Consider the following 27,764-nt stretch of genomic DNA (forward strand, 5'->3'; position numbering starts at 1 on the left):
CCTCTCTCTGTAGTGACATTGAGCATCATCAAATATAATAGGTGGAACGGGTTTGTAGCTTCACATTGCTCATTTCAACCAGTTCAGCTCTATATGGAAGAGAAAGAAAGAGTTCTTTGCCGACTAGGTCTGAGACTGGAGATTAGTTTTGTTCACTAATGCTTGGGATTTGAGGTTTTCCCTCTCCCTTTAAGGATTATCTTCCCTTAGTTTAAGCTCAGATACGATAACACCTTCTTCCCTACTGTGATCCTGGAGAGGCAACAAAGTGTCATGGTTTGACTACGACTATGGAGACTATGACTATGTAGAGACCAGTGTCTACATTTTAAGCCGTGGTTTCCAAGCAGAGGCTGGATGGTCATCTATCAGGGGTGCTTTGATTGAGTATTCCTAGCTGGCAACAGGTTGGTCTGGATAGCCCTCCGGGTCCTTTACAACTCTATGATTCTATGAAATCTCTGCTCAGGCATGGAACAGTGGGTGGCTTTGGGCATGTCACATTCTATCAGCCTCAGAGGGAGGCAAAGGCAGAATCTCTCTGAACAAATCTTGCCAAGAAAACCCCTCAATGGGGCAACCCTAAATTGGAAACTATGTCAAGGCACACAACAGCAAATAATAGTCTATGACAGATGAAGCGTGTGTGTCATAGTTCTTTCCTTTCTGTGTATCTGGGGAAAATCTGAGGATTTGTCTTGGCAGGAAAAATTCTAAACTTTGCAAACTACAGTACATTCCTTTGCATCTCATGGTCTTTGGGAAACTTTCTCCATGCTTCAGGCCTCGCTTGTCTAAGCATAACACTTCATGAAATTGGCAAAATTCACCACAGCAGATCCGATGTGTTATTCCTTTTCTTACACACTTATACTACTACTACACTATAACAAAATTTGAAAAATTGTATGTTCCTAGTTTGAAAGTGTTATTTCCTGTTCAATTCTGCAGTACTTACTTTGAAAGTAGTTGTTATACTCTAGAAACTTTGTTTTTGTGCCTGCCATTTCAAAACCTTTCAATGTGCCATTTTTAACCTTTTTTGCAGACCACAAAACAACGTTTTTACAGTTTAATAAACTTTCCGCGTGTTTTCGTGATAGAACCAATTAGGGAAACGAGATTTACAAGCCAGGAACAAAAATCATGTTGGAAAGTGTTAAAATGTTATGTTCCCCTCCACAAATGTGATACAAAGGCATCCAACGGTTTAGGCTCAACTTATCTATCTGACTGCACTGCATCTTATCAACCTGACCCTTCTCTCATTGCCATTACTGCTGCCATCACAAATATGGTTGGTGGCAGAGAGAGGGGGCTTTCTTGGTAGCCGCCCCTGCCCTTTGAAACTCCCTCCCCATTGAGATTAAAATTGCCCCTTATCTGTCATCTTTCAAGAACCAGTTGAAGACCTACCTGTTAAAGAAGGCTTTTGATGAATGAATTCAATTGGTAATGACAGGGTTGATTTTCACTGAGCTTAGCGAAATATACTATTTAATTGATGAGTCTCCACAATAATTGCAATTGGTTTTTAATGTTTTTAATGCTTAATATTTATTTATATCTTATTTCTGGACATTATTATGCTTTGTGTTATTTTGTCTTGTATTTTATATTAAACGTGCTTTGATTTGTATTGTATTATGTTGTGAGTTGCTTTGGGTCCCGTTAGGGAGAAAAGCGAGATATAAAGATTTATTATTATCCACAATTTTTTAAAAAATGATGCAATTAGCATAGCAAAAAAATCCCCTTGAAAATAGAAGCAGCATGGAATGAATTCTATGCATCACTAAATGGGAACAAAAGCAATTAAAAGGCTGGGTTGCTGTGAGTTCTCCGGGCTGTATGGCCATGTTCCAGAAGCATTCTCAACTGACATTTTGCCTGTATCTATGGCAGGCATCCTCAGAGGTTGTGACGTTGTCAGAAACTAGGTCAGAGGGGTTTATATATCTGTGGAATGCCCAGGGTGAGAGAAAGAGCTATGATCTCTTTGAGGAAACTGTGTATGTTGCAATTGGCTACCTTCATTAGCATTAAAACCTTGAACCTGAGAGACTCCCTCCTGGGCACACAGAAGACTGGGCAACTTGGAAGGTGCTAAACAGACTGCAGTCTGGCACCATGAGATGCAGAGTGAACCTTAAGAAATGGAGCTACAAAGTGGAGTCCACGACATGTGAGTGTGGAGAAGAGCAAACCACAGACCACCTACTACAATGCAGTCTGAGCCCTGCCACATGCACAATGGAGGACCTCCTTATAGAAACACCAGAGGCACTCCCAAGTGGCCAGCTACTGGTCAAAGCACATTTAGTATAATGCCAAGTGTTTTTTAACTTTGTGTTTTCAAATACATTACAATTTGTACCCTCCATTCACTTTTGACACAATGAAAATAGCATTGAATAGCCTTGCAACTTCAAGGTCTGGCTGATTCCTGCCTGGAAGGTGTTAGCTGGCCCTGATTGTTTCCTGTCTGAATTCCCCTGGATTTTTTTAGTATTGTTCTTTATTTACTGTCCTGATTTTAGAGTTTTTTAAATATTGGTAGCCAGATATTTTTTTTTAAATACTGGTAGCCAGATATTGGAAGCCCCGATGGCACAGCAGGTCAAACTGCTAAACTTGCTGACCTAAACGTCGGCAGTTCGAATTTGAGGTGCGGAGTGAGCTCCCACTGTTAGCCCCAGCTTCTGCAGTTCGAAAACATGCAAATCTGAGATCAATAGGTACCACCCTGGCAGGAAGGTAACGGTGCTCCATGTAGTCATGCCTGCCACATGACCTAGGTGATGTCTACGGACAACCTGGCTCTTTGGCTTAGAAACGGAGACGACCACCAATCCCAGAGTCGGACAGGACTAGACTTAATGTCAGGGAAAAACCTTTACCTATATTACATATATTATTACTAGTAAATATTGCAGTATAATGTGTTACTACTTTGGAGGTAGATGTGGCTTTGTTTTTGGATTTGGGGGGTCGCGGTAGTTATTTTTGTCTTTGTTCAGCTTCTCGTGGCATTGAATGTTTGCCGATATCAGTTGAAAACTGTCCTGAGTCCTCTCGGGGAGATAGGGCGGGATATAAATAAATTTTTTTTAAAAAATATTATTAATATGTTTTTACAGAGACATACATTAATGTGTACAATATGTACAATAGAACAAGATATAGAAAATGTTCTCTCTGACATTCAATATATGATATCTCTCTCACTCTCTCTTTATATATATATATGACATCTATGTGTGTGTATGTGTATGAATGGCATATAGGGGGAAAATTTACCTTGCCAGATATTGTTCATTTTCATGGCTTCCTCCTTTCTGTTGAAATTGTCCACATGCTTTTGGAACACTGCCATACAGCTCGGAAAAATCACAGCAGCCCAAATAAATAATAATAATAATAACTCAACACATCACTACATGGGAACAAAAGCAATTAAAAGGCTCTTTAAAAACGAATTTTAAAAAGGGCTTTCTTCTGGACCCCATGGGCAAACTTCGGCCCTCCGGGTGTTTTGGACTTCAACTCTCATAATTCCTAACAGCCTACCGGCTGTTAGGAATTATGGGAGTTGAAGTCCAAAACACCCGGAGGGCCGAAGTTTGCCTATGCCTGGCCTAGCTGCTTAGGACGCCTGGAGCTCTCTTTTTGTTACCACAGCGGCAAGAAAGATGGGTGTATCTTGTGGTTTACAACAACAACAACAACAAAAACGCCCCCTCGCCTGGCTTCCCTCGTTGGTAGCTCCAAAAATAAAGGAGAAAGGGGGCGTGCCGCTATGAGGCAGGCATGGGACCAACTTGGGCCCTCCGGGTGCTTTGGACTCCAACTCCCACAATTCCTAACAGCCTACCGGCTGTTAGGAATTGTGGGAGTTGGAGTCCAAAGCACCCGGAGGGCCCAAGTTGGTCCCACGCCTGGTGTAAAAGCACCTCAAACCCTCCTGACCTGTCCTCGCTGGCGGTGATGACGCCGTCCTCCTTGGGGATGACGAGGGCGGCGCTGACGGCGTCCTGGTGGCCCTCAATCTTGCTTAGCAGCACCGGGCGGCTGCTCTGAGGCCGCGAGTGGATCTCCGCCGCCATCTCTGCCGCCGCGAGGAGGAGGAAGACGAGAGCGCGCCGGAGTCTCCCTCAGAGTTGCGGCCCCGGAAGCACGGCGGACGTCTTCCGTAATGTCCGCATAAGCAGCGTCCCCTTTCTTTTCAACCCCGGAAGCGGCGCGTATGTGCAGGGAAAGCGTCCTCGGCCGTAATGGCGGGAAGAGCCGCGCGCCCGAAATTCATTGTATTGCCCGTAAAGCTCAGGCAAGAGGCGCCGCTGTGAAAGAGGCAGGACAGCAATAGGCCTGCAGGCCCGTAGCCAGTAAAGAAAACATCCAGGAGGGGTTGAAATTATTTTGTTCCTGAGATAACTTTTCATAGAATCTTAGAGTTGGAAGAGACCTCGTAAGCCATCCAGTCCAACCCCCTCCCAAGAAGCAGGAAAATCGCATTCGAAGCACTCCCGACAGATGGCCATCCAGTCTCTGCTTAAAAGCCTTCAAAGTAAGAGCCTCTACCACACGCTGCGGCAGAGAATTCCACTGCTGAACAGCTCTCACAGTTCTTCCTAATGTTCAGGTAGAATCCCCTTTCCTGTATTTATTTATTTATTTGCCAAGGAGCCCCGGTGGCGAAGTCTGTTAAAGCGCTGAGCTGCTGAACTTGCAGACCGAAAGGTCCCAGGTTCAAACCCGGGGAGCGGAGTGAGCGCCCGCTGTTAGCTCCAGCTTCTGCCAACCTAGCAGTTCGAAAACATGCCAATGTGAGTACCGCTCTGGCGGGAAGGTTTTTTTTTTTCGTGTCAGGAGCAACCGGAGTTGCTTCCGGAGAGAATTGGCCGTCTGCAAGGACGTTGCCCAGGGGACGCCCGGATGTTTTGATGTTTTACCATCCTTGTGGGAGGCTTCTCTCATGTCCCCGCATGGAGCTAGAGCTGAAAGAGGGAGCTCATCCGCGCTCTCCCCGGGTGGGATTCGAACCTGGCAGCTTTCAGGTCAGCAACCCAACCTTCAAGTCACGAGGCTTTTATCCCCTAGGCCACCGGAGGCTCGGCGGGAAGGTAACGGCGCTCCATGCAGTCATGCCGGCCACATGACCTTGGAGATGTCTATGGACAACGCCGGCTCTTTGGCTTATAAATGGGGATGAGCACCAACCCCCAGAATCGGTCACGACTGGACTTAACGTCAGGGGAAAACCTTTACCTTTTTTTTTATTTGCTACATTTATATGCTGCCCTTCTCACACCGAAGGGGACTCAGAGCGGCTTACAAATTAAATTTACATACAATATTATATTATTAGCATAGTACAATACTGGTAATAAATTATTATATTGTACTGTATCAATATATTGTAATATTATTAGTAATATTACAAATATAATATATAATTAATATTACTATATTGTATTATTGGTATTATATCATATTACAATGTAATATTATGAATATTATATGTACAGTAGAGTCTCACTTATCCAACACCCGCTTATCCAAGCCTATGGATAATCCAAGCCATTTTTGTAGTCAATGTTTTCAATATATCGTGATATTTTGGTACTAAATTCATAAATACAGTAATTACAACATAACATTACTGTGTATTGAACTACTTTTTCTGTCAAATTTGTTGTATAACATGAAGTTTTGGTGCTTAATTTGTAAGATCATAACCCAATGTGATGTTTAATAGACTTTTCCTTAATCCCTCCTTATTATCCAAGATATTCGCTTATCCAAGCTTCTGCCGGCCCGTTTATTTATTTATTTCCAACATTTATATCCCGCCCTTCTCACCCGAAGGGACTCAGGGCGGCGTACAAAATTGGCAACAATTCGATGCCTATACATAATTAAAACAGCAATAAAAATCCAATAAAACAATTAAAACAATATAAAAAATATAAAAACATATGATTAAAATCCATTCCTCCAAAATCCTCGTGCTGTAGCCGTAAATCAGTCCGGGTCGTCATTATCATTTAATCTTCAAAAGCCTGGGCACATAGCCATGTTTTCAGGGCTTTTCTAAAACTCAAAAGGGTTGGGGCTTGCCGTATTTCTCTGGGGAGGGTGTTCCACAGCCGGGGAGCCACCACCGAGAAGGCCCTGTCCCTCATCCCCACCAGTCGTGCCTGTGAGGCAGGCGGGACCGAGAGCAGGGCCTCTCCAGGTGACCTTAGGCAGGGGTCCTCAAACTTTTTAAGCCGAGGGCCGGTCCACAATCCTTCAGACTGTTGAGGGGCCGGATTATCATTTGAAAAAAAAAAATACAAACAGATTCTGATGCACACTGCACATGTCTTATTTGTAGTGCAAAAACAACAACAACAAGAACAATGAAAGAACAATACAATATTTAAAAATAAAAACAATTTCAATCAACATATATTTATCAGGATTTCAATGGGAAGTGTGGTCCTGCTTCTGGCCAATGAGATCGTCAAGTTAATTAGGGTTGTTGTTGTTGTTGTTGTTGTTGTTGTTGTTGTTGTTGTTGTGTGCCTTCAAGTCATTTCAGACTTTGGGTGAGCCCAATTCTAAAATGTATTTATTTATTTATTTATTATTTACTGCATTTATTTACTACATTTGTATCACACCCTTCTCACCCCAAAGGGGACTCAGAGTGGCTTACAAATTATATGTGCATACAATATATTATATTATTAGCATAGCACAATATTAGCAATGTATATTACTATATTGAACTATACCACTGTACTGTAATATTATTAGTAATATTATATGTAATTTAGAATATATAATATCATTATATGGTATTATTATTAGTGTTATATTGTATTACATTATAATATTATTATCAATATTATATGTATATACAATATATTATATTATAAAACTGAGGGCGGGGGCCAGGTAAATGACCTCGGAGGGCTGCATCCGGCCCCCGGGCCTTAGTTTGGGGACCCCTGACCTTAGGGATGTTCCTGGCTCATAGGAGGAGATACGTTCGGACAAGTAGATTGGGCCAGAACCGTTTAGGGCTTTATAGGTCAAAACCAGCACTTTGAATTGGGCTCGGTAGCATATCGGCAGCCAGTGGAGCTGGCTAAGTAGGGAGGTGGTACGCTCCCTATAAGCCGCCCCAGTTATTAATCTGGCTGCCGCCCGTTGTACTAATTGGAGCTTCCGGGCCGTCTTCAAAGGCAACCCCACGTAGAGAGCATTGCAGTAGTCCAAACGGTATGTAACCAGAGCATGGACCACCGTGGCCAAGTCAGACCTCCCATGGAACGGGCGCAGCTGGCGCACAAGTCTTAGTTGTGCAAAGGCTCCCCTGGCCACCGCCGAGACCTGGGGCTCCAGGCTCAGCGATGAGTCCAGGAGAACCCCCAGACTGCGAACCTGTGTCTTCAGGGGGAGTGCGACCCCGTCCAACACAGGCTGTAATCCTATTCCCTGTTCAGCCTTGCGACTGACCAGGAGGACCTCTGTCTTGTCTGGATTCAGTTTCAATTTGTTCGCCCTCATCCAATCCGACACAGTGGCCAGACACCGGTTCAGGACCTGAACAGCCTCCTTAGTGACAGGTGGGAAGGAGTAACAGAGCTGGACATCATCTGCGTACAGATGACACCGAACCCCAAAACTCCGGATGATCTCTCCCAGCGGCTTCATGTATATGTTGAACAACATGGGGGACAGTACTGAACCCTGCGGGACCCCACAAGTCAATGGTTGTGGGGCCGAGCAGGCGTCCCCCAATGACACCATCTGGGAACGCCCCTCCAGGAAGGACCGGAGCCACTGCAAAACAGTACCTCCGAGACCCATCCCGGCAAGGCGCCCCAGAAGGATACCGTGATCGACGGTATCAAAGGCCGCTGAGAGGTCCAGCAGAACCAGCAGGGACACACTCCCCCTGTCCAGTTCCCGGCGTAGATCATCGACTAAGGCGACCAAGGCTGTCTCGGTACCATGCCCCGGCCTGAAACCAGACTGAGCCGGATCCGTTTAGCTTGGATAAGTGAGACTCTACTGTATTACATAACATATAATAGTATAGTGGTATAGTTCAATATAGAATTATATAATCCTAATATTGTGCTGTGCTAATAATATAATATATTGTATGTACATATAGCTGCTCTGAGTCCCCTTCAAGGTGAGAAGGGTGGGATATAAATGTAGTAAATAAATGCAGTAAATAAATAATTAATTTTAGACTTAGGCTCGGCCTAAGTCTGAAATGACTTGAAGTCATACAACAACAACAATCCTAATTAACTTGACTATTTCATTGGCCAGTAGCAGGCCCACACTTTCCATTGAAATCCTGATAGGTTTATGTTGGTTAAAATTGTTTTCATTTTTAAATATTGTATTGTTCTTTTGTTGTTGTTGTTTCACTACAAATAAGACATGTGCAGTATGCATAGGAATTTGTATTTTTTTTTCAAATGATAATTTGGCCCCACAACAGTCTGAAGGATTGTGGACCAGCCCTCTGCTTCAAAAGTTTGAGGACCCCTGTCGTAAGCTATCCAGTCCAACCCCCTCCCAAGAAGCAGGAAAAACGCATTCGAAGCACTCCTGACAGATGGCCATCCACAGGCCTGTAGCCAGGAGGTGGGGGTTAGGGGTTCAACCCCCCCCCCTGAAATTTTTCAGCTTTTAAAAAAAAAAAACCTGGTTTACTCATGAATTTTAACTGGTTAACCAAATCCCCATGCTAAGTCTATGAGACGCAAAAAATTAAAAGTCCCTCCAGGAACTATCTGAAGCAGATATTGACAGGTCTGTAGCTGGGGGAGGGGGGGGGGGGGTTAGGGGGTTCAACCCCCTCCCCAAAAAAATTTCAAAACCCTCCCCGAATTTTTTTTCTGGCTACAGCCCTGGCCATCCAGTCTCTGCTTAAAAGCCTCCAAAGTAAAGAGCCTCTACCACACGCTGCGGCAGAGAATTCCACTGCTGAACAGCTCTCACAGTTCTTCCTAATGTTTAGGTAGAATCACCTTTCCTGTATTTATTTATTTATTTATTTATATATTTATTTGCTACATTTATATGCCGCCCTTCTCACCCCGAAGGGGACTCAGAGCGGCTTACAAATTAAATTTACATAGGTAAAAAAGGTAAAGGTTTTCCCCTGATGTTAAGTCCAGCCATGTCTGACTGATTCTGGGGGTTGGTGCCCATCTCCATTTCTAAGCCGAAGAGCCGGCATTGTCCGTAGACACCTCCAAGGTCATGTGGCTGGTATGACTGTATGGAGCGCCGTTACCTTCCCACCGGAGCGGTACCTATTGATCTACTCACATTGGCATGTTTTCGAACTGCTAGGTTGGCAGAAGCTGGAGCTAACAGCGGCCGCTCACACCACTCCCGGGATTTGAACCTGGGACCTTTCGGTCTGCAAGTTCAGCAGCTCAGTGTTTTAATACACTTCGCCACCGGGGCTCCTTGAAATTTACATACAATATTATATTATTAGCATAGTACAATACTGGTAATAAATTACTATATTGTACTGTATCAATATATTGTAATATTATTAGTAATATTACATGTAAAATATAATATATAATTAATATTATCATATTGTATTATTAGTATTATATCGTATTACAATATAATATTATGAATATTATATGTATATACAATATGTTATAATTATTATAGTGGCTGTATGGTGTAAGATTAATGCAGCTTGACATTTTAGCTGTAATGGCTCAATGTTATGGAATCCTGGGAGATGTAGTTTGGTGATGCACCAGGACTCTCACAGAGAAGGCCAAAGAGCTGGTAATAGGGGAATTGCTACCCAGCAGCACTTGTGGCTGCTGAGTAGCAATTTACAAGCCTTGTAATCTAAACTCAGACCCCGGTCTCCTGACTAAACCAAACAAACTGCAGCCTTCCAGGTGTATCACAACTCAAACATGAATCATAGAATCATAGAGTTGGATGAGACCTTGAGGGCCATCCAGTCCAACCCCCTGCCAAGAAGCAGGAAAATCGTATTCAAAGCAGCCCTGACGGAATAGCCATCCAGTCTCTGTTGAAAGCACTCCAAAGAAGGCGCCTCCACCACACTCCTCAGCAGAGAGTTCCACTGCTGAACAGCTCTCACAGTGAGGAAGTTCTTCCTAATGTTCAGGTGGAATCCCCTTTTCTGTCGTTAAAGTTATTGTTCCACGTCCTAGTCTCCAGGGCAGCAGAAAACAAGCTTGCTCCCTCTTCCCTATGACTTCCCCTCACATATATATACATGGCCATCATGTCTCCTCTCAGCCTTCTCATGGGCCATCCAGTCCAACCCCCTGCCAAGAAGCAGGAAAATCGCATTCCTAGCACCCCCGGACAGATGGCCATTCAGCCTCTGCTTAAAGGCCTTCAAAGAAGGAGCCTCCACCACAGTCCAGGGCAGAGAGTTCCACTGCTGAACAGCTGTCACAGCAATGAAGTTCTTCCTAATGTTCAAGTAGAATCTCCTGAAGCCATTGTTCTGCGTCCTAGGGGGGGAAAGTGAATACTCTTTTATGAACTTTCTGGGGGGGGGGGGGGGGGGAGTCTCCCATCAGAATGCAGGAAGAGTGGAATCAGCCTGACTTTCCAAGGGAGGAACCTTTGTAACCAAAAGGTTCCTCCCTATCTTTTCTATTGCAACTCAAGTTGCTCCTGACACAGAAAAAAAAATCTTTTCTATTGGCCAGCCTAGGCTCTTTAGGAAAGTTTTGGAAAATATTTCAGAGAATCATAGAATAATAGAGTTGGAACAAACCACATGGGCCATTTAATCTGACACATTACCATGCAGGAAAAGCGCAATCAAAATACCGCTGACAGATGGCCATCCAGCCCGTTTAAGTTTCCAAGGAAGCAGCTTCCACCACACTCCGAGGCAAAGAGTTCCACTGTTGAACAGCTCGTATGGTTAAGAAATTCTTCCTAATGTTCAGTAGAATCTCCTTTCCTGTAATTTGAACCCATTGCTGAGTCCTAGTTTCAAGGGCAGCAGAAAACAAGACCAGTTATCAGACCCGAAATGCGCCAATTGTGTATAATTGTGTATTTATATGTATATTTTTATCAATGTTTAATGTATTTAATTTTAATTGATTGAATTGTCTGTAATATTTTTATATTTTGTTTTATGAGTCCCCTATGGGTGAGAAGGGCGGGATATAAGTATTGTAATAAATAAATAAATAAATAAATAAATAAATAAATAAATAAATAAAACAAGTCTGCTCCCTCTTCCTTATGGAATCCCTTTAACATATTTATATATGGCTATCATGTCTCCTCTCAGCCCTTTCGTCTGCAGGATAAACAGACCCAGTTCTTAAGACGCTCCTCAAAGGGCATGGTTTCCAGACCTTTGATCATTTTAGTTGCCCTCCTCTAGACACCTTCCAGTTTGTTTTAAACGGTGATGCCCAGAATTAGACACAGTGTTATTTCAGGTGAGGTCTAACCAAAGCTGAATACAATTGACTTCCCTCAATCTAGACACTATACTCCTTTTGATGTAGCCCAATACAATGAAGCAGGGTAAAACTCACTAAAGTAAATACACTATTGCTTGGCTCAGTAAAAGAATCAGTTGTAACATTTTATTATATTCCTTCCGTGAGAGGTGATGTTTGAAACCTACAAAGCCCTAAATGTTACATGCCATGATATAGGGAAAAGTACCTCCTTTCATATTATCCTGCTCAGAATGAGAGATCTTCAACAAAGGCCGCATCTACACAGCCAGATGATGGATTTTGAAACTGCATTATATGGCAGTTTAACAGCACGTAACTGCATTATAGGAGTCTATACTTATTATATACAGTGTTCCCTCACTACTTCGCGGTTTGCTTTTTGAGGACTCGCTGTTTCGTGGTTTTTAAATAAACGGCAGGGGGAGGAGAAGGAAGTGGCGGCATGTTCCCCTGCTTCTTTCTTCCCTTCTTCCTTCCCTTCCTTCCTCTTTTTACTTCCTTCCTAAGGAGAAGCCTAGCATCCCTACTTTGCGGATTTTCACTTATTGCAGATAGTCTTGGAACGTAACCCCCGCAATAAGTGAGGGAACACTGTAATGTCGTTTGAAACTGCACTATCTGGAAGTGGAAGATGGGGCCAAATACTCTCCTACAAATCCCATTGCCCAAAGAGCCTAGGCTGGCCATTATAAAAGATGGAGCTTTCTTTGTAACATGTTGGTTTCATAGGTTCCTCCCTTAGAAAGTCAGGTTGATTCCACTCTTCCTGCATTCTGATGGGTGCCCACATTTGTATTGTTCCAGATAGCCTCTGGTTTTCAAAACTACTTTGTTTTAATTTTTTTTATCTCTTTCTTTATCCTTTGTGTGGAAGCCCTTAGAGCAACAAACATACTGTTTATCGATACTAATAAAAAGTACCAACAGTTGAAGGCAAATAATGTTTACCTCTAATCCAGATACATCTCACTCCCTTGTTGAAATTCAGTCTACTATTAAAGCATTGGTGGTAAGCATTCAGCCTCTCATTAAAGATCTATTTAGGAAGCCAAAGTCCCATTTAAACTACCATATGTATAATGCATAAGCTTGAAACTGCATTATATGGTCAGCGTAAACTCATAATGCACATAAATGTAGATTCAACTGCATTGTGGCAACCAATGTAGACTCAACACTAATCAATGTACATGGGGCCCATGTCAGTTTGTTTCACTGCCAACCAACTCAGTCAAAAACATTTTCCAACTATTTCATCAGCCCTCCTTTTTATTAATATGGCATCCATTGGGTTAAGTGTTCCTGTACAGCAACAGAAAACAAATTGTTCCATCGATTTGACAGGTCTTCAGATACTGAAGATGGACATAGCTTCTTAGGTTTTTTTCTCCTTGCTGAGCCCTTTCCAGTTTTCCTAAGAGAAATTTGGCACCAAGTCTTCCAATAAATATATTCTTGGACTGTGGTGCTTAGAACTGGATCCAGTGCTCCAGGTGAAATCTGATTAAAGCAGCATAGAGTGACATAACTTCTTGCACAGAATAAAGTGTGTAATTGTGTGTGTATACACCTGCACACACTGATCTTTCAAATTTTTATCTCTCATGAACACAGAAATGGCTCCGCTATCTACTGGGCTCCTGGGAATAATTTTCAAAGCATCAATGTAATACAAAGATTTTCCTACTCATTGTTCTTCAGCCTAACAAAAACAAATTATATAAAAGCAACAGTTGCTATGTATCATTCACTAATATTTTCCCTAAGTGTTGGAACATGTGACCTTAAGATGTTGGATTCTTTTAATAACAATTTGGATTGAGGCTTGATACTTAAGACCTCTCAATTAATTACAGTAAGCCCAGATTTCCAAAAGTAAACTGTTGATATCTTTAGGTATATAGCCAAAATCTCCTCCTGATACCACTTTCACTGAGGTAGTGTAAACTAAGTGACCCAAGAAAGGACAAAACAACGTAAACAGAAATAATGGTTTTATTCAATATTATATCGGCAATCTGTCCACAAGATGGTGCTGTAACCATTTTTAAAAAAACTCTGAAATTAAATCTCAGAAAGCAAGTTAAAACATTCTGATTTCTCACTTGAAGAAATTCGTTTTCAGTAAAACACATTACAACTTTTACATGTTTAAATATTACCTAGGAGACATCAAAGCTGACTTCCATAATTTCCAATACATACACAAATGATTTCAGGACATAAGACTGCAGTTCAATGAACCTGATGCTCAGAAGCCATAGGAAGCTGCATTAATCACACAGATTCAGCAACAACCCAAATACCAAGGTAAGGGGGGGGGGGGGGGGGTCACTTTGAATGACCAGTGTTTAAAATCTCTGCACTGATTAGTATAAATCTTCTCCCATGTCTTGCTTATCACAATTCCTTACTGGAATATTGAAAAACATGTCTTCAGGATGAGTTATTTCTAAAACTTACATGAGCGGACATGTGATTTTGCTACCTATTACTGAGCAATCTAAAGGATATCCTTTTAAAAAATTAGGCCAGTTAGTTACTTAAAAGCAGAAAAAAGTTATCAAGCCCATGACCACTATAGGTTTCATTGAACAAGAATAGGCTAATGAAAAACAAGCATGAAGAAGTTTGATAGCAGCCTAATGCAAATAACCTAATGTTATTGAGCATGGATTCAGAAATACTCGTGCATGAATTCACTGGGCTATGTTTTATAAGTCATTCCATGTGCATGTGTCCCGCTATATGAATGAGGTTGCATGCTCTTTTCTATTATTTGGCCCTTACCACAGGGAGCTCCAGAACTTTCATTTTTACTTTTACACGAGAACTGTGTTTAAAATATTGTTTAAAAATCAAGCCAGAATCAGACTGTAGTTTCAGCCACTGATTTGTTCCCATTAACTATGGTTTATTAGTTCCCTAGGAATAGGCAACTTGATATTCTCCAGAAGTTCTCAACACCACTCCCAATAATCTCATTATCACTGAATCTGCTGATTTGGGGAACTATAGTTCACACATTTAGGATGGAGTAGCTGAGTTAATCCTGGTTTAATCCAAAGCTTGCAGAATAATCCAAGAACCCAACTTTAGGCTTTAGAACATGTCACAGCAGCAACCTAGTTTATTCCTGCCTTTTTAGATAAAGAGGAAAAAAACTCTAGTGCAGGCATGGGCAAACATCAGCCCTCTAAGTGTTTTGGACAATTCCTAATAGCATACTGGCTGTTAGGAATTGTGGGAGTTGAAATCCAAAACACCTGGAGGGCCAACGTTTGCCTATGCCTGATCTCGTGCAATGTAAAATAGTAATTTGCTGGTATCACTGTTCAGCCACCAGACTCCAACCTGTTCTAAAATTCCTTTATAGTCAACCAAAATAGGACCACCTACTTCCCAAGTTTCCATTCCTACCACGCAGTCATAAAGCAAGTGCCAAAAAGCACCTGGTAGAAAAGTGCAACTGATTTTGAAGTTCTCTGTAACAAATTATCATAAGTTATGTAAAGTCTGAAAAATGTTTGGCTTGAATCTGCTTTGACTGAATACTGGGGGAAATTGAAGATCTAGGAATTACAAATGAGAATTACAAAAGACCATCAGAAGTACAAGCTGGAACATTCCAAAACAAGTTTAATAGGTACAATCTGTGCTGAAAATAACCTTTCTTGTATTAAATGTAATTTTAAAACTTAACAGAGAAAGCTCACTAGATTTCTTGAGAATGTATTCTTGCCACAGGAGACAATATGCCTCATCATCACCAATTTAATACTAGAAGCAGCTTGCATTTTACAATATCCAAGTTAGCATTCATGAAAATCATACCTAAACGGGTTGACTGAAATTGTTGGGTCTCAACTAAGGGAGGTTAATTTAGCAGATGGAGACGATTTAGTTTAGTTAGAACCCACACAAAAATCAACAGAACCAAGGATCTGTCAAACACAATGGTTTTTGATTTGCTCAAAATATCTTTATCCAAAAATGTCAACATTAAAAAACCAAAACATCGTTATTAATGGTGTGAGTGCGCATAACTGGGATCTTTATGAAAGAAGTTGCTGGTTTTGATTTTTTTTTAAATCTTGCAAGTAAAACATATGAGTTTAGTAGTAATATTTTAAGTTAGCTGGACAGAATCTCCTGGAACACTTCAGAAAAGCAATTGAACAGAGATATTCTAAATTGCTGGTCATTCTTTGAAGAAAGTGCTAAAGACATATGAGAACACAGCAATATTCCACCAAATTTTCCACTTGGCAATTGAAAATACCATTCAACTCCCTGAAATACAACTAATAATCTCCCACCGACATCACTTTGACACTATACTGTTTTTTAACTGTTTGTAATGCATTTATTTTTTTCCCTTTGTACAAAAAATATAAAATTTAAATCCATAGAAAGTGTATACTAGCAATGAAAGTTTACATTACATCAACGAAAAGGAGTTAACGGGGACATTAGTTGTTTGAGTCTCAGCAATGCATGCACAATATAAAATAAACATGGCTAAAGTTTTAAATTTGTTTTTAATGGCAATGCCTCATTAAACTACTCCACTGACAACAGTAGTAGTAGAAGGGCATATACAAAATGGAACCAAAAAAATAACAACAAATCAAAGTTGTCCCTTTAGTTCCAACTCTGGCTAAAGACTTTTCAAATCACAATACAAACTACTCAAACCCAAAAAAAATTCAGAGGTTGTTAGCGCAATGAACTTCTCAGTAGTTTTAAGAATCTTTACATTGTTTTGAAAAAGGCATTCAACTTTTCCACAGAGAGCTACTTAAGACTCCTTTTGAAAACCTAGTTCACCAACCATAGAAGCTAGTTTGTAGCCAAAGAATAGTGTACAAAAATATTTAACAGAACACGGGCATCCATTTTTAAATTTGTTTCAGAAGGCAATGTTCTTCTGACGTTCAAGGTTTGTTGACTTGTCCCATAAACAAAACTGCACCTGAGGAAAAAAATGTTGATGGAAACATTTATTAATTCATAAATATCCAGTTCTGTAGTAAAAAAATTTAAAAACAGATTTATTACACAGTCCAACAGAAATAAATGCTTAGTGTCTTGGTTTTTAGACCTGTTCCTGAGATTATTTGAAGTGCCGATTCAGAGAACTGCATCTGATAGAACACTTCTAAATTCTTAGATATGGTTATCGTGATTTTCTATGGGGAGCAGATGAAGAAAGACTGCTCTATGGCATATGTTCTGTATCTCAAAAACTAGAGCTGATAGGGGGAAACCAGTGCCAGGTCAAATATACCCAGAAACAGGCCTGACATTTGAGGCATGAAAATGTGTGTTGGCCAGTGTTATCTAAGTGATAAAATAGAGTATTTAAATGATAAAGCTCAAGTAACTGTTTTTAATGAGGTTAACAATCTGTCATCACAAGAGTGGAAGTTGTGAACTTCAAATATAATTGTGCCTCATTAAACCAATCCACCAACAATAGTACAGAAGGCCATATAACAAACCAAAATAAAAATAAAATTAAAGTTGTCTCTTCAGTTCCAACTCTAGTTGGATTCTCTATAGAATCTATGTGGCTATAATTGATAAAACAAATCAAACTCACATTCTGTTCTCCAAAAGTGATTTGTTTGCTTTTGTCTTGGTTCATATTTTAATTCACAATTAATACTTTAATCCAATGGTTCAAATATGGTGATTTTAGGAACCATGAGGCATCTGAAAGTACATCCCATACCTTCTCCCTATATGCATATGTATCTATTGTACAAAGTGTGCTGTTTTCAATTTGAATTGTCAGTTTTACTAAGAAGCATTTACCCGTTTTTCACTAAAACATAATTAAGTGATTCTACTGAAATCTGCCTGACACTTTCTGTACAAATATGTTTATGACTATACCATCTTTAAATTATTCATTCTCTCCAAGCAGATGTTGTTTTCAACCTCTCTTTGATGTGTCGAGCGGGGGGAGGGAATGAGATGATTAAAACACTGTATATGAATTTGTTAGGGTGTTATAGTATTTCAATCTCATTCTGAGTCATTTTCTGAAGAAAAAAGGTACTTTCCCTAAGCAGTTAGCTTACACCGAGCCTAGAATATCAATTAGAGGAAAAACAGAGTCAAAAAGTGGAGCAAAGAGAAGAGATGTGTGTTTTGACAACTAGCCAGTGCTCCTCTTCAGAATCATATAATGCGCCTTTGATGTTCCTAAGCTGCCCATGTCTGCAAACTCGTGCCAGAAGTCTTCTCCTCCTTCAGAGCTGGCGCTTCTACCTCCAGATTGCATCATATATGCAGATGAGATAAATGTGCCAATGAAACAGAGGGACTATTAGTTCCTGGCAACAATCCCTGAACGCTGAAATCCTATAAGCTCCTGTGTACTCTTTGCCTCGAAGAAAAGAAATTGCTTATGCATAATATACAAGCAATGAATTTTAGAGACTCATTTTGTAAAAGATGAAAGCAGATTTAAAGTGTGTGTTTTCAAACTTCAAGTTTATGTCTCCCTAGGAGTGCTGTATGCATTTTGGCAATATAAACAGAATGAAGTCAACATAAAACTAAGTAAAATGTAAGTGCTTACCTGTTGGATTGTGTCGTATGAAGAAAACAAATGCCCTGTCTACTACAAACCAAGGTGGTGATGACCTGGCTATTAAAATTGCAGCTTGGAAAAACAAAACAAAAAACAGAATTAGTTTCTCTATAGTTATAAACCAACACCTTCAAAACTGAGGATTTTTACACATTCACTCTCTTGTGGCAGCATTTTAAAGGACAAACAATAGAAAGAAAATAGAAAGGCATATGTATTACTCATTTATATTTTGACTAAGGAAATATTGCAGTTCAGCAGATCTTGAGCATTAGTGTTCAACCCACCAATGCTTCAGACTCACTTTTTGCTTTATTTATAAGTATATTTACTTGCTAGGAGAAACGCAGGACTACTTTTTGAAGCCCACAGAAGGATTCTAAATTGACAATTATGTTTCTGCTACTTTTTAAAGTTTATAAAGAAATGCTATGTAAAAAACCTGTTGATACTTCAAGTGTCACTGGTGGTTTGGATCAAACACAGAACACTTACTTGTTGCTGCAGATGCTTTGGTTCCATCTTCACTCACTTCAATTTTTGCTTTTTGTAATATCTGAGATACATGAATGCTTGCTGTTCCTGTTGAGGTCAAACATAATAGTCACGTCTACATTACATATATTGTGCACACACTCATATGACATTCCTTGGAGAAGTGATCATTATTTTAATTGTAGAAAAAGCAAAGCAATTAGATGTAAATTCAGTATTTTTAAAAAGTCACACATGCTGAAAACATTGCCTAAGATAATGGCTGGCACCCCTTTGTAATGTTATTACAGCCTCATCACACTTGAGATTTATACAATTTAAATCCAGTTTCTGCCTCCTGCAGAATTCTGGGGTCTGTAGTTTGGTGAGGCCCAGGACCTGTCTGACTGAGCTGTTTAAAGGTCCCTCCCTAAAATGGATTTAAAGTGAATTTAAAGTGGATCCAAACTCTAGTGTGATGAAGTCCCTGAGCATGTGTAAGTTACCCTACACATGTGGTTGTATACAACATTCCTATTCAGTTGAATGTGAAAGTGGTATGCTTGTGGTGCCATTCTTGTGCATGACATGTGGCACATAGTGCATCACTGCGCACTATGCATTGACAGTTTGTCTGTGCATGATTGTGCATTGCTCATCAATGCTCAATGCACATCTGATTGTGCAGCTATGTCTTTAATGAGGTGTGTAGTCCAATCCATGAACATGGTACATCTCCAATAAATTACCTTTGCCAACTTTTATCACAATTCAAAGGCAGAATCATGTCAGTTTGTATCAGTATCCAAAGCGTTTTTGAGACTGAGATAAACTGCATAACTCTGGCATCCATGGCATAAAGTCAAACTATTCCTCAAAATTGTGCAATTCTCCAGTTCACATATAATAGAATAAGCAGATAACTCACTTGTTATTTTTAAAAAGTTTGCTTTTGATTGTTCAAACATATCCCGAATCCCAAGCTCTTGTAGAGGTTCTTTTAGATCTGTTTCTGCTTCCACTGTAAACCTGATAACAGAAAAAACATTGACTGAAACTGAAAGTAGTCTGTAACTGATGTTTTCTTTCAATAGTCAACTTCTCTTGTATCAGATGAAATAAGAGAAAAAATACATACTTTGGTAAAATGACTTGTACTCTCTTTTGTACCATAGTTGTCATCCAACTCTGTATAGTTTTCGTGCTAATGTGAGGAATAATGGCAGACAGAGGAGTCGTGCTTTCTGTGGGCAGGGCAATCAGCATACTGATAGTCTCACCATGGTATGGCAACTCAATTATATTATACCATAAGTCATTAGGAGTACTTGTTGTGCCTAAAAAATAACAGAGAAAATGGGAAAAATGGCTAATGGCTCCATAATAAATCAGATTTCATCATAATTGAGTGAGAATTTTGCTATTGCCCTGTTTCCACTTCATTTAATACCACAGCTTATTGTCTCCCCCCAGAGAATTAAGAGATTTACAAGGAAGTTGAAGGCAAACAGGAAGAAGGGCAAGCAGAAATAACCTTTTCCCCACCACACTCCTTTTCTCTAGAAAATTCTAACTTCATCTCAGTTCCCTACTTATTTGTAGCTTCTTTATATGCAGCAGCTGACTTGTCCCTTGCCACTGCCTTCCCTTCCTCTTTGATCTCATAGCCATGGGGATTTCTGGCTTTTCCCAAAATGGAACACAAAGCTACATTTGTACTGATATCAAAGGGAATACTTATAGGTTCCAGCCAAGTATGCTGCTGCTGCTGCTGCTGCTGATAATAATAATAATAATAATAATAAATAATAAATAATAATAATTTATTTATTTATATTCTGCCCTCTCTCCCCGAGGGGACTAATAATTTGGTACAGGCAGAGGCAGTCCAACAATGAGGTGAATTAGGTAGTTGCCTGGGGCGCAAAACATACGGGGTGCAGTCGAAACTGCTTTTTCTGTTGATTTGTTATAAAACATGATGTTTTGGTGCTTAGTTTGTAAAAGCTTAATGTAATTTGATGTTTAATAGGCTTTCCTTTAATCCCTCCTTATTGTCCAACATTTTTGCTTATCCAACGCTTTTATTTTTCAGTTATTGGTTTAGGGTGAGGGGATGCCAAAATTCTGTTCGCCTACACTTGAAAAATACCTAGGGCCGGCTCTGGGTACAGGCTTCATCTCTGAGACATGTTACCCACTGGAACGCAGTTCACTTCACTTGGAAGAGGATTAGAGACAATTCCTACGGTCTCCCACATGCTTTTTAACACCTATGAAACCAGGTAAGAACAAAAAGGAAACAACTGCACACGGAAAAAGGCATGGAGGATTTCCCTTATTCTCTTATGTAATGTTAGACAATCTTAACTTATGAAACCAAAATGTTCCCAAATCTGCTATGTGTCATATCGAATATGAGTGTCATTTTTAAATACCAGTGGTACTGACTGTTTGTATGCACCACATATTCAGAGGACGTGTCTGTTGTTTACAACAAAGTCTTTCTTCCTTCTCTGGAAGCTCTTCTGGGACTTTGAGCGGCAGAGACATAAATACACAAAGTGAACTGCCTCACTGGCAATGTGACAGGAGGTAATATGGGAGGTACAAAGTTCTCTATGTGTCTTACTGTGGATTTAGAAAGGGAAAGTTCCTTCCACAGATAAGAAATATTCCTAGTAAATTCTTCTGCTGATTCTTCAAAAATAATGTATAAATGTAAAAATTGAAGCAGAATACATCACTTTCTTTTGTGTAAAATATATAGCAGTGTACCAGAAACGAGTCCCAGAAAGGGACTATTGTACTCCTTTGTCTAGAGTGGAATTAGTGTTAATACTGTAAGGAGATTGTAACTGGCCTGGGGATAATGGCCACGTATTACATGTTCAATGGCATTATCAGATCAGAAAAGGATTCACAGAGGACACCTACTCTTGACTTTGTATTTTAAATGGCTTTAAATACTCAGCTAATGTATAACTGTATAACTGTATACTGTATAATGTCACTTGCCATGAAGCAGACTTTGACATGGCAACCCTATGAATAACAGCTCTCTAAGTTCCCCTTATCCTCAACAGTCCTATTCAGGTCTTGCAGACTCAGGGACATGGCTTCCTTGATTGGAATGAATTTATGGTAATGCAGTCTCCATTTTCCTAATGGCTTCCACCTCACCAAACATTATTGCACTTTCTAGTGACCCATGTCTTCTCATGATATAGCCAAAATACAACAGTCTGAGTTTTGTTGTAGAATCCTAAGCATCACTTCACTTGCACGAGATTAATACAATGGTCTTCTAATTATCACAATCTCTCGTGTCTCCTTACTTGGGGATTGAAATATATATTGATAATTTTGAATTTGTAGGCCGTTGCTTTGAGTCCCCTCGGGGAGATGGGGTGGGTTATAAATAAAGTATATTATTATATATTTGTCAACATATTTTAGTTAGAATTAGAGAAGATTCTACCTCTGTGACTTGAAAGCAGCTCTACTGGTATGCCATCTGTGCCTTGTGATTTATTTCTCCTATGGGCTCTGAATACACTTTCATCTTTTAACATTTTAGGTTCAAACTTCAAATGGTTCTTCCTACAACGAGTACAATCCTTTCATCTTTAATGGATTGTTTTTAATTGTCTTTTTATTTGTACTGGCTATGTAATGTGTTCCACTAATGACTGTAGAGCATCTCCTCGAGAACTATTTGCAATTTATTTTGTGCAAAATGCTTTTCAGGGAGTATAGCCTTTCGTAGATTCTGTTATTTTAGTTTCATTAACAACTGCATCCACTATGCTGCAAAGGAGTAGTTAAGTCAATACTTTCTTAAAATAGCTGGGCCAAGAAAACAACAACTCTTCTGTTATTCAAAAAAATAAAAAATAAAATTATACTGCAGCACAGATTGCAAGAATAGAGAGTCAAGATGTCACAGAAGCTACCAAAGGAGGAAAATTCTAACATTCTAATTGCAATGCAACTTTTTACTAATGACAGCCTTTTAAAGTTCATCAAAGTTCATCTAAAATGCTAGAGAAAGCATTGAATTGCTTTCCAAGCCCTGTTTTTCTATAGTCAAGTGATATTCTGTACAGAATTTTGACAGTTCTTTGGAAACAGTCAGATGTCTTGATAAGTCAAGATTCCTACAGAAACTTTTGCTTTCGAGGATAAATCTATATGCTATTTCTCAGTGCCTAATGCCTTCTGCTCACAGCAGGAGCAGGTAAACAAACCAGAGGCTTCAGTCCATGGTTTGTTTAAAATGACATACAAATCTAACAGCTGCCAGTGCTCTAGGGTTCAAACTTCGCTCAACAAGCTACAGAAAAAAATACATGATTTGTCCTAAGGTTTGTTTTTAGCTACTGTGCGAGATAAGGGAATTGAAACAGGAAGTGAACCAGAGCATCAGTAATTATGTCAAGAATGAAAAAGCCAGATTTCACTTGTCTTTGTACTGATGGCAAACTGAAAGAGATGGGAATTTTGAATCTGATGAAAAAAGTAGCCTTGTTCAAAATGAGTTCTGGACACATAAATCTGGTATATGATTGTATACAGATTTCACCAGTTTCTTTACTCAGCCTTCCTCTGAAACCAGGAATGAGAAGATATGATAAGATGCTGATTTAAGACAGAAATCCATGACTATGAGGACAACCAGTTTAGTGGAGAAAGGAAACATTTAAATCACAGCCAAATATTTACATAGTAACTTACTATTCTACCCATGTGTATAGCTGTTAAGACTACTAACACCTTCTTTCCCTTCTCCTCTTTTTGCCCTAAAAGCCAACATAAACCTAGCAAACAAAATCGACTGTGAATAGGTATTAGCATTTACTGCCTGTTTTACAGTTGGGACGTCTCATCACTATCAATTTCATGAGTATTTCCTGGTACTTGCGATCGACGTTTAGCTGCAACAGATAAGAGCTATTATGTTCTCCCAGACGGAGGGCAATCTGGTTGTAGAATATATGTGTTGCATAAAACATTCCTCAGGTTTGATTCCTGGCATCTCTAGCTAAGTAGATCCCATAGTAAAGAGCTGAGCCATTGCAAGAGCTGTATAGTCCACCTTGCATGGGTTGATGATGGAATGCATTAGTGGCTTATCCCTTGAAAATGTTAAAATAAGTTCACTTATCACTCTGCTCCCCGAGATGTGGGGAACAATGTTACTAAATCACGGTCACCCCTAATTTTAGATTCAGGATATACCTTTTTGAACAACAAAATCTGAAAATTATTTTCAGATAATTTTGTGTTTTCAAAGATGCCTCTCCTGGGCTAAAATGGAGATGGGAGAGCAAAAGTGTGGTAATATTTATATTAAATATTAATAATATTAATATTAAAGGTAATATTTCCTTTAGAAGTTCTGGCCAACAGTTTTTCAGAATACATTTTTAGAATCTAGGAGTGTGCTCAAAATAATTTTGGGGCACACTTACTCCACCCCAACTTAGCATGTGCTGCAAAGTTGTTGGATTTTTTTTTTTTGCACTATCATGATTATTTCTTCTACTACAACCATTGTGTCTTTCTCCAAAACTAGGCGTGCATCTACTCTGTAGATTTAATGCAGTTTAAAACCAACCTAACTACCAAGGCTCAGTGCTATGGTATCATAGAAGTTGTAGTTTTAGGTCTCCAACTTTCTCACCAAACAACTCCCAGAATTCATTGTACTATGCCATGCTGTTAAAATAGTGTCAAACTGAATTAATTATACAGTGCAGATGCACCCTAGTACTCCAAATAGCCATTTTGGTGAGTATTCTGAACTGACAAAAGGCAGTTTATTGAGATAAGCATGTCTATATTTATAGACATTTATAGATTTCCAAGCAATTACCTGTGGCTTATGTCTAAATGCAGAAGGTTTCAAGTCACTCAAATTTGGCTCTAAGATCAAATTCCTTTATATATTATATAATACACAGAATTTTGCACAAGGAATGATTCAAATCACTAGTTAACTCTACCATAAAATACATCTGTAATTCAACATCTTTGCTTGAATTTGACAAGAAATCATAGGGGAAAAGTTCTGCACATTTTCAAATTAAATAGTCTTAAACATACCACATCGGAACACTGATAACTGGGCTAGCATAGGTACTTGGTAAGTCTTTCCATCAGCTGCAGTAAACGTTCGCTTTTTTGTGTTTTCTGGCTGAAAACGTGACTTCCATAATCCCTTAAAATATATTGCATTGACCAATATCAGCCTGGTCAGAGCACTGTCAATATCGTCTGGAGACAAAATGCTGTCTATCATACCTGGAAAAAAACAAAAGGGGGGAGAATAAAATATACCTTCACAACAAGCTACATGAAATAAAAGTATGGAAGCAAAATTCAGAACAGTAAGAGATGAAGCAGAACTGTTTTTTTTAAATTAAAAAACAGTAATCAAAAATTAATCAAGGTCACTTAGAGAGCAAGATTTGACCTAAATTGAAATGTTACAATTTAATTTTGCAATTATTGGTCAAGATCCTGCATTATCAATGTAACTATGATGAAGGCACTCCATTGGGGCACTGGGAAATGATGAATCCAGTGCTTTCCTATTAATGGGATGTGTTATGAGCAGGCAGCGGGAAGTCCTACCAAGACTATTTGTTCCAAGACACCCCATAATCGGGAGAGTGCTACGGATACAATTTCTCAGCACCCTGATCTTAAGCACCTCTGAAATGAAGGTCAAGATAGTCTTAAGCTGCAGAAGTATGTTTTTTGAATCACATTCCGTCATTCGTTAATCACTACCAGTTACAGGATTGGGTTGCTGTGAGTTTTCCGGGCTATAGTATGGCCATGTTCCAGAAGCATTCTTTGTTGACGTTTCACCCACATCTATGGCAGGCATCCTGAGTGCTTGTGAGGTCTGTTGAAAACTAAGCAAGAGAGGTTTATATATCTGTGGAAAGTCCAGGGTGACAGAAAGAACACTTGCCTGTTTGAGGCAAATGTTAATGTAGCAATTGGCTACCTTGATTAGCATTTAATGGCCTTGCAACTTCAAAGCCTGTTTTCTGCCTGGGGGAATCCTTTGTTGGGAGGTGTTAACTGGTCCTGATCGTTTCTCGTCTGGAATTCCCCTGTTTTCAGAGTGTTGTTCTTTATTTACTGTTCTGATTTTAGAGTTTTTAAATACTGGTAGCAAGATTTTGTTCATTTTTATAGATTCATCCTTTCTGTTGAAATTGTCCACATTCTTGTGGATTTCAATGGCTTCTCTGTGTTACAGGATTGTAAATCCAGTTTGTAATCTAATAATTGTCAAATATGACAAGTCGAATGCAAAGCAATCAAAATCTTTTCTGATTTTTAACATTCAGATTTTGTGGGAATTTGAAGTATCAAGTGGAAAGGTGGAACAGAAAGTCGACCCTAAACAGCAAAAATTCAGAGACTGTAAGAAATGAGAAACACTTATTAGTACATTGAAAATATATATATATTTTTTTTGGGGGGGGGGGGGGAATCCCAAAAGCAAACCTTGACACAATTTCATTAAATCACTGTATATAATAAGACTTGAGCATCTAAAGATGTTGGTATCCAGGCAGAAGATGGAGAGAGCTCGGAATCAAACCCCAGCAGATACCAAGGATCCACTGTATTTTGCCAACATGCTTTATAAAATGAACTAATAAAAACTGATAAACCTGTTCTCCAAGCAAGTTACAACCCAACTCAGTGAGAAGAAGAGGTTAACAGGAAAGAGAGGTAACAACAGAAAACCGTGAATTGCTCTTCATCACATACCCTTGGTTTTATTTCTGACCCAGTGGTTAACAGTATCACAGGCAGAGTCTTTGTCCTCAAAGTCAATGCTCTTGACACTGCACTGAAACACATCATTGTTTCTGGAAACAAAAGGCACTTCCATTTTCAAGCCACTTTTTGCAAAGACTGCATTTGCAATTGTTACAAGATCTTTATTCCTCTTTGCCACTATGGCTTTGTTGATCTTCTTCAGCACTTTGCCAACTCCTAAATGAAAAGACTAAAGTTAGAGTAGAATTAGAAAAACACAATTAAAACTAATGTTTAGAGGTGTCACCATGCCTAAGTCTGTTGCAGCAAAAGCTAAAATTCTTGAGGTGCCTTGAAAGCATTTGTGTCAGGGTGTTTGAAAAAGAACTCCCTAGTTTTAAATTAAAACACATTAAAACTAGGGAGTTCTTGTTCAAACATCCTGTATTTCATGAACTACAAATCCATCTAATGGAATGAAGTATTATCCCAACTAAGGCACTGATTCTATGCACATTTACTCAGGACCAAATCCAATTATTAATTCCAGGCAGAGTAGACTCAATGAATCAATAGGTTTTCCATTTATTTTCTTACTTAAAACATTTTTCTATCACCTCGCAACTAACCACTGTTCCCAACATAACTTGCAACATATAAAAATACTTAGAATATTAAATACACAAATATAACAATTTAAAACAATGCTGGACTTTTAAAAACATATGGCATGCAAAACAATCCATTCAAAACAATCCAGTCTTAGCTGCCTGCCAGAAACTCAGAAAGGATGCAGCCAGCCTCAATTTCCACTGGAACCAAATGTTGCTGTACAGAATGACCCGCTACATGTATCTACCAACTGAGCTGGTTGATGGAAAACACAACTGGGCTCTACTGAGGTTTCTCAAATTCTGGGCAGGTCCCTATGGGAGGAGGTGATCCCCTCTGATATCCAGGTGCCAAGCAGTTTAGGGCTTTATAGTTCTAAAAATACCTTGAAATAAGTTCAGAAGCACATCAGAAACAAGTGCAGTCTTTGCCAGACTGATGATAAATGGCCTTGTAAAGACCATTTATTGGTCTAATCTTGCTAGGACTAGTAATTGGATTTATTCCTCAGAAGCAATTTCCAAAGGCCAGCAGAACCTACTCCAAAAAGGTTTTAAAGGATTCCAGAACCCAGTGAAGATAAAGCACATTAGCCAGAAACCTAACTAAAAGCCTAATACAGAATAATATCGGCAAAGCCTTTCAGATGTTGCTTGTCTTCAATTCCCAGCATATTTCACAACTGGCTGTGACAGTTGCAATGTTTAAATATTACCTCTTTGGTAATACTCAAATACTGTATTAAAGCAAAATAACAA

The 27,764-nt window shown here is 39.5% G+C and overlaps 2 protein-coding genes and 1 long non-coding RNA gene across 3 annotated transcripts in view; 1 reads left to right on the plus strand and 2 right to left on the minus strand.

Moving 5' to 3' along the window:
- The window catches only part of wdfy1 (WD repeat and FYVE domain containing 1), a 34,114-nt gene extending 29,882 nt beyond the window's left edge, over nucleotides 1-4,232 (minus strand). Inside the window, exon 1 of the mRNA XM_003218265.4 lies at nucleotides 3,970-4,232. Within this exon, the coding sequence (XP_003218313.1) occupies nucleotides 3,970-4,106 (137 nt within the window). The 5' untranslated portion in view covers nucleotides 4,107-4,232. The remainder of the gene's footprint in view (nucleotides 1-3,969) is intronic.
- A 9,270-nt stretch (nucleotides 4,233-13,502) lies between these two features.
- Nucleotides 13,503-27,764, minus strand: part of serpine2 (serpin family E member 2) — a 33,175-nt gene continuing 18,913 nt past the window's right edge. Inside the window, exons 3-9 of the mRNA XM_003218264.4 lie at nucleotides 26,404-26,631; nucleotides 24,712-24,909; nucleotides 19,742-19,940; nucleotides 19,532-19,632; nucleotides 18,625-18,711; nucleotides 18,118-18,201; nucleotides 13,503-16,500 (exon numbers count right to left, since the gene is read on the minus strand). Coding sequence (XP_003218312.1) covers nucleotides 16,463-16,500; nucleotides 18,118-18,201; nucleotides 18,625-18,711; nucleotides 19,532-19,632; nucleotides 19,742-19,940; nucleotides 24,712-24,909; nucleotides 26,404-26,631 — 935 coding nt within the window. The 3' untranslated portion in view covers nucleotides 13,503-16,462. The remainder of the gene's footprint in view (nucleotides 16,501-18,117; nucleotides 18,202-18,624; nucleotides 18,712-19,531; nucleotides 19,633-19,741; nucleotides 19,941-24,711; nucleotides 24,910-26,403; nucleotides 26,632-27,764) is intronic.
- Nucleotides 16,500-24,810, plus strand: LOC134297844 (uncharacterized). Its single transcript, XR_010004722.1, has 2 exons — nucleotides 16,500-18,105; nucleotides 20,699-24,810. It is a non-coding gene; the product is annotated as an uncharacterized LOC134297844 (long non-coding RNA).

Source organism: Anolis carolinensis, chromosome 3 (assembly GCF_035594765.1).
Source record: "Anolis carolinensis isolate JA03-04 chromosome 3, rAnoCar3.1.pri, whole genome shotgun sequence".
Taxonomy (NCBI): Eukaryota; Metazoa; Chordata; class Lepidosauria; order Squamata; family Dactyloidae; genus Anolis; species Anolis carolinensis.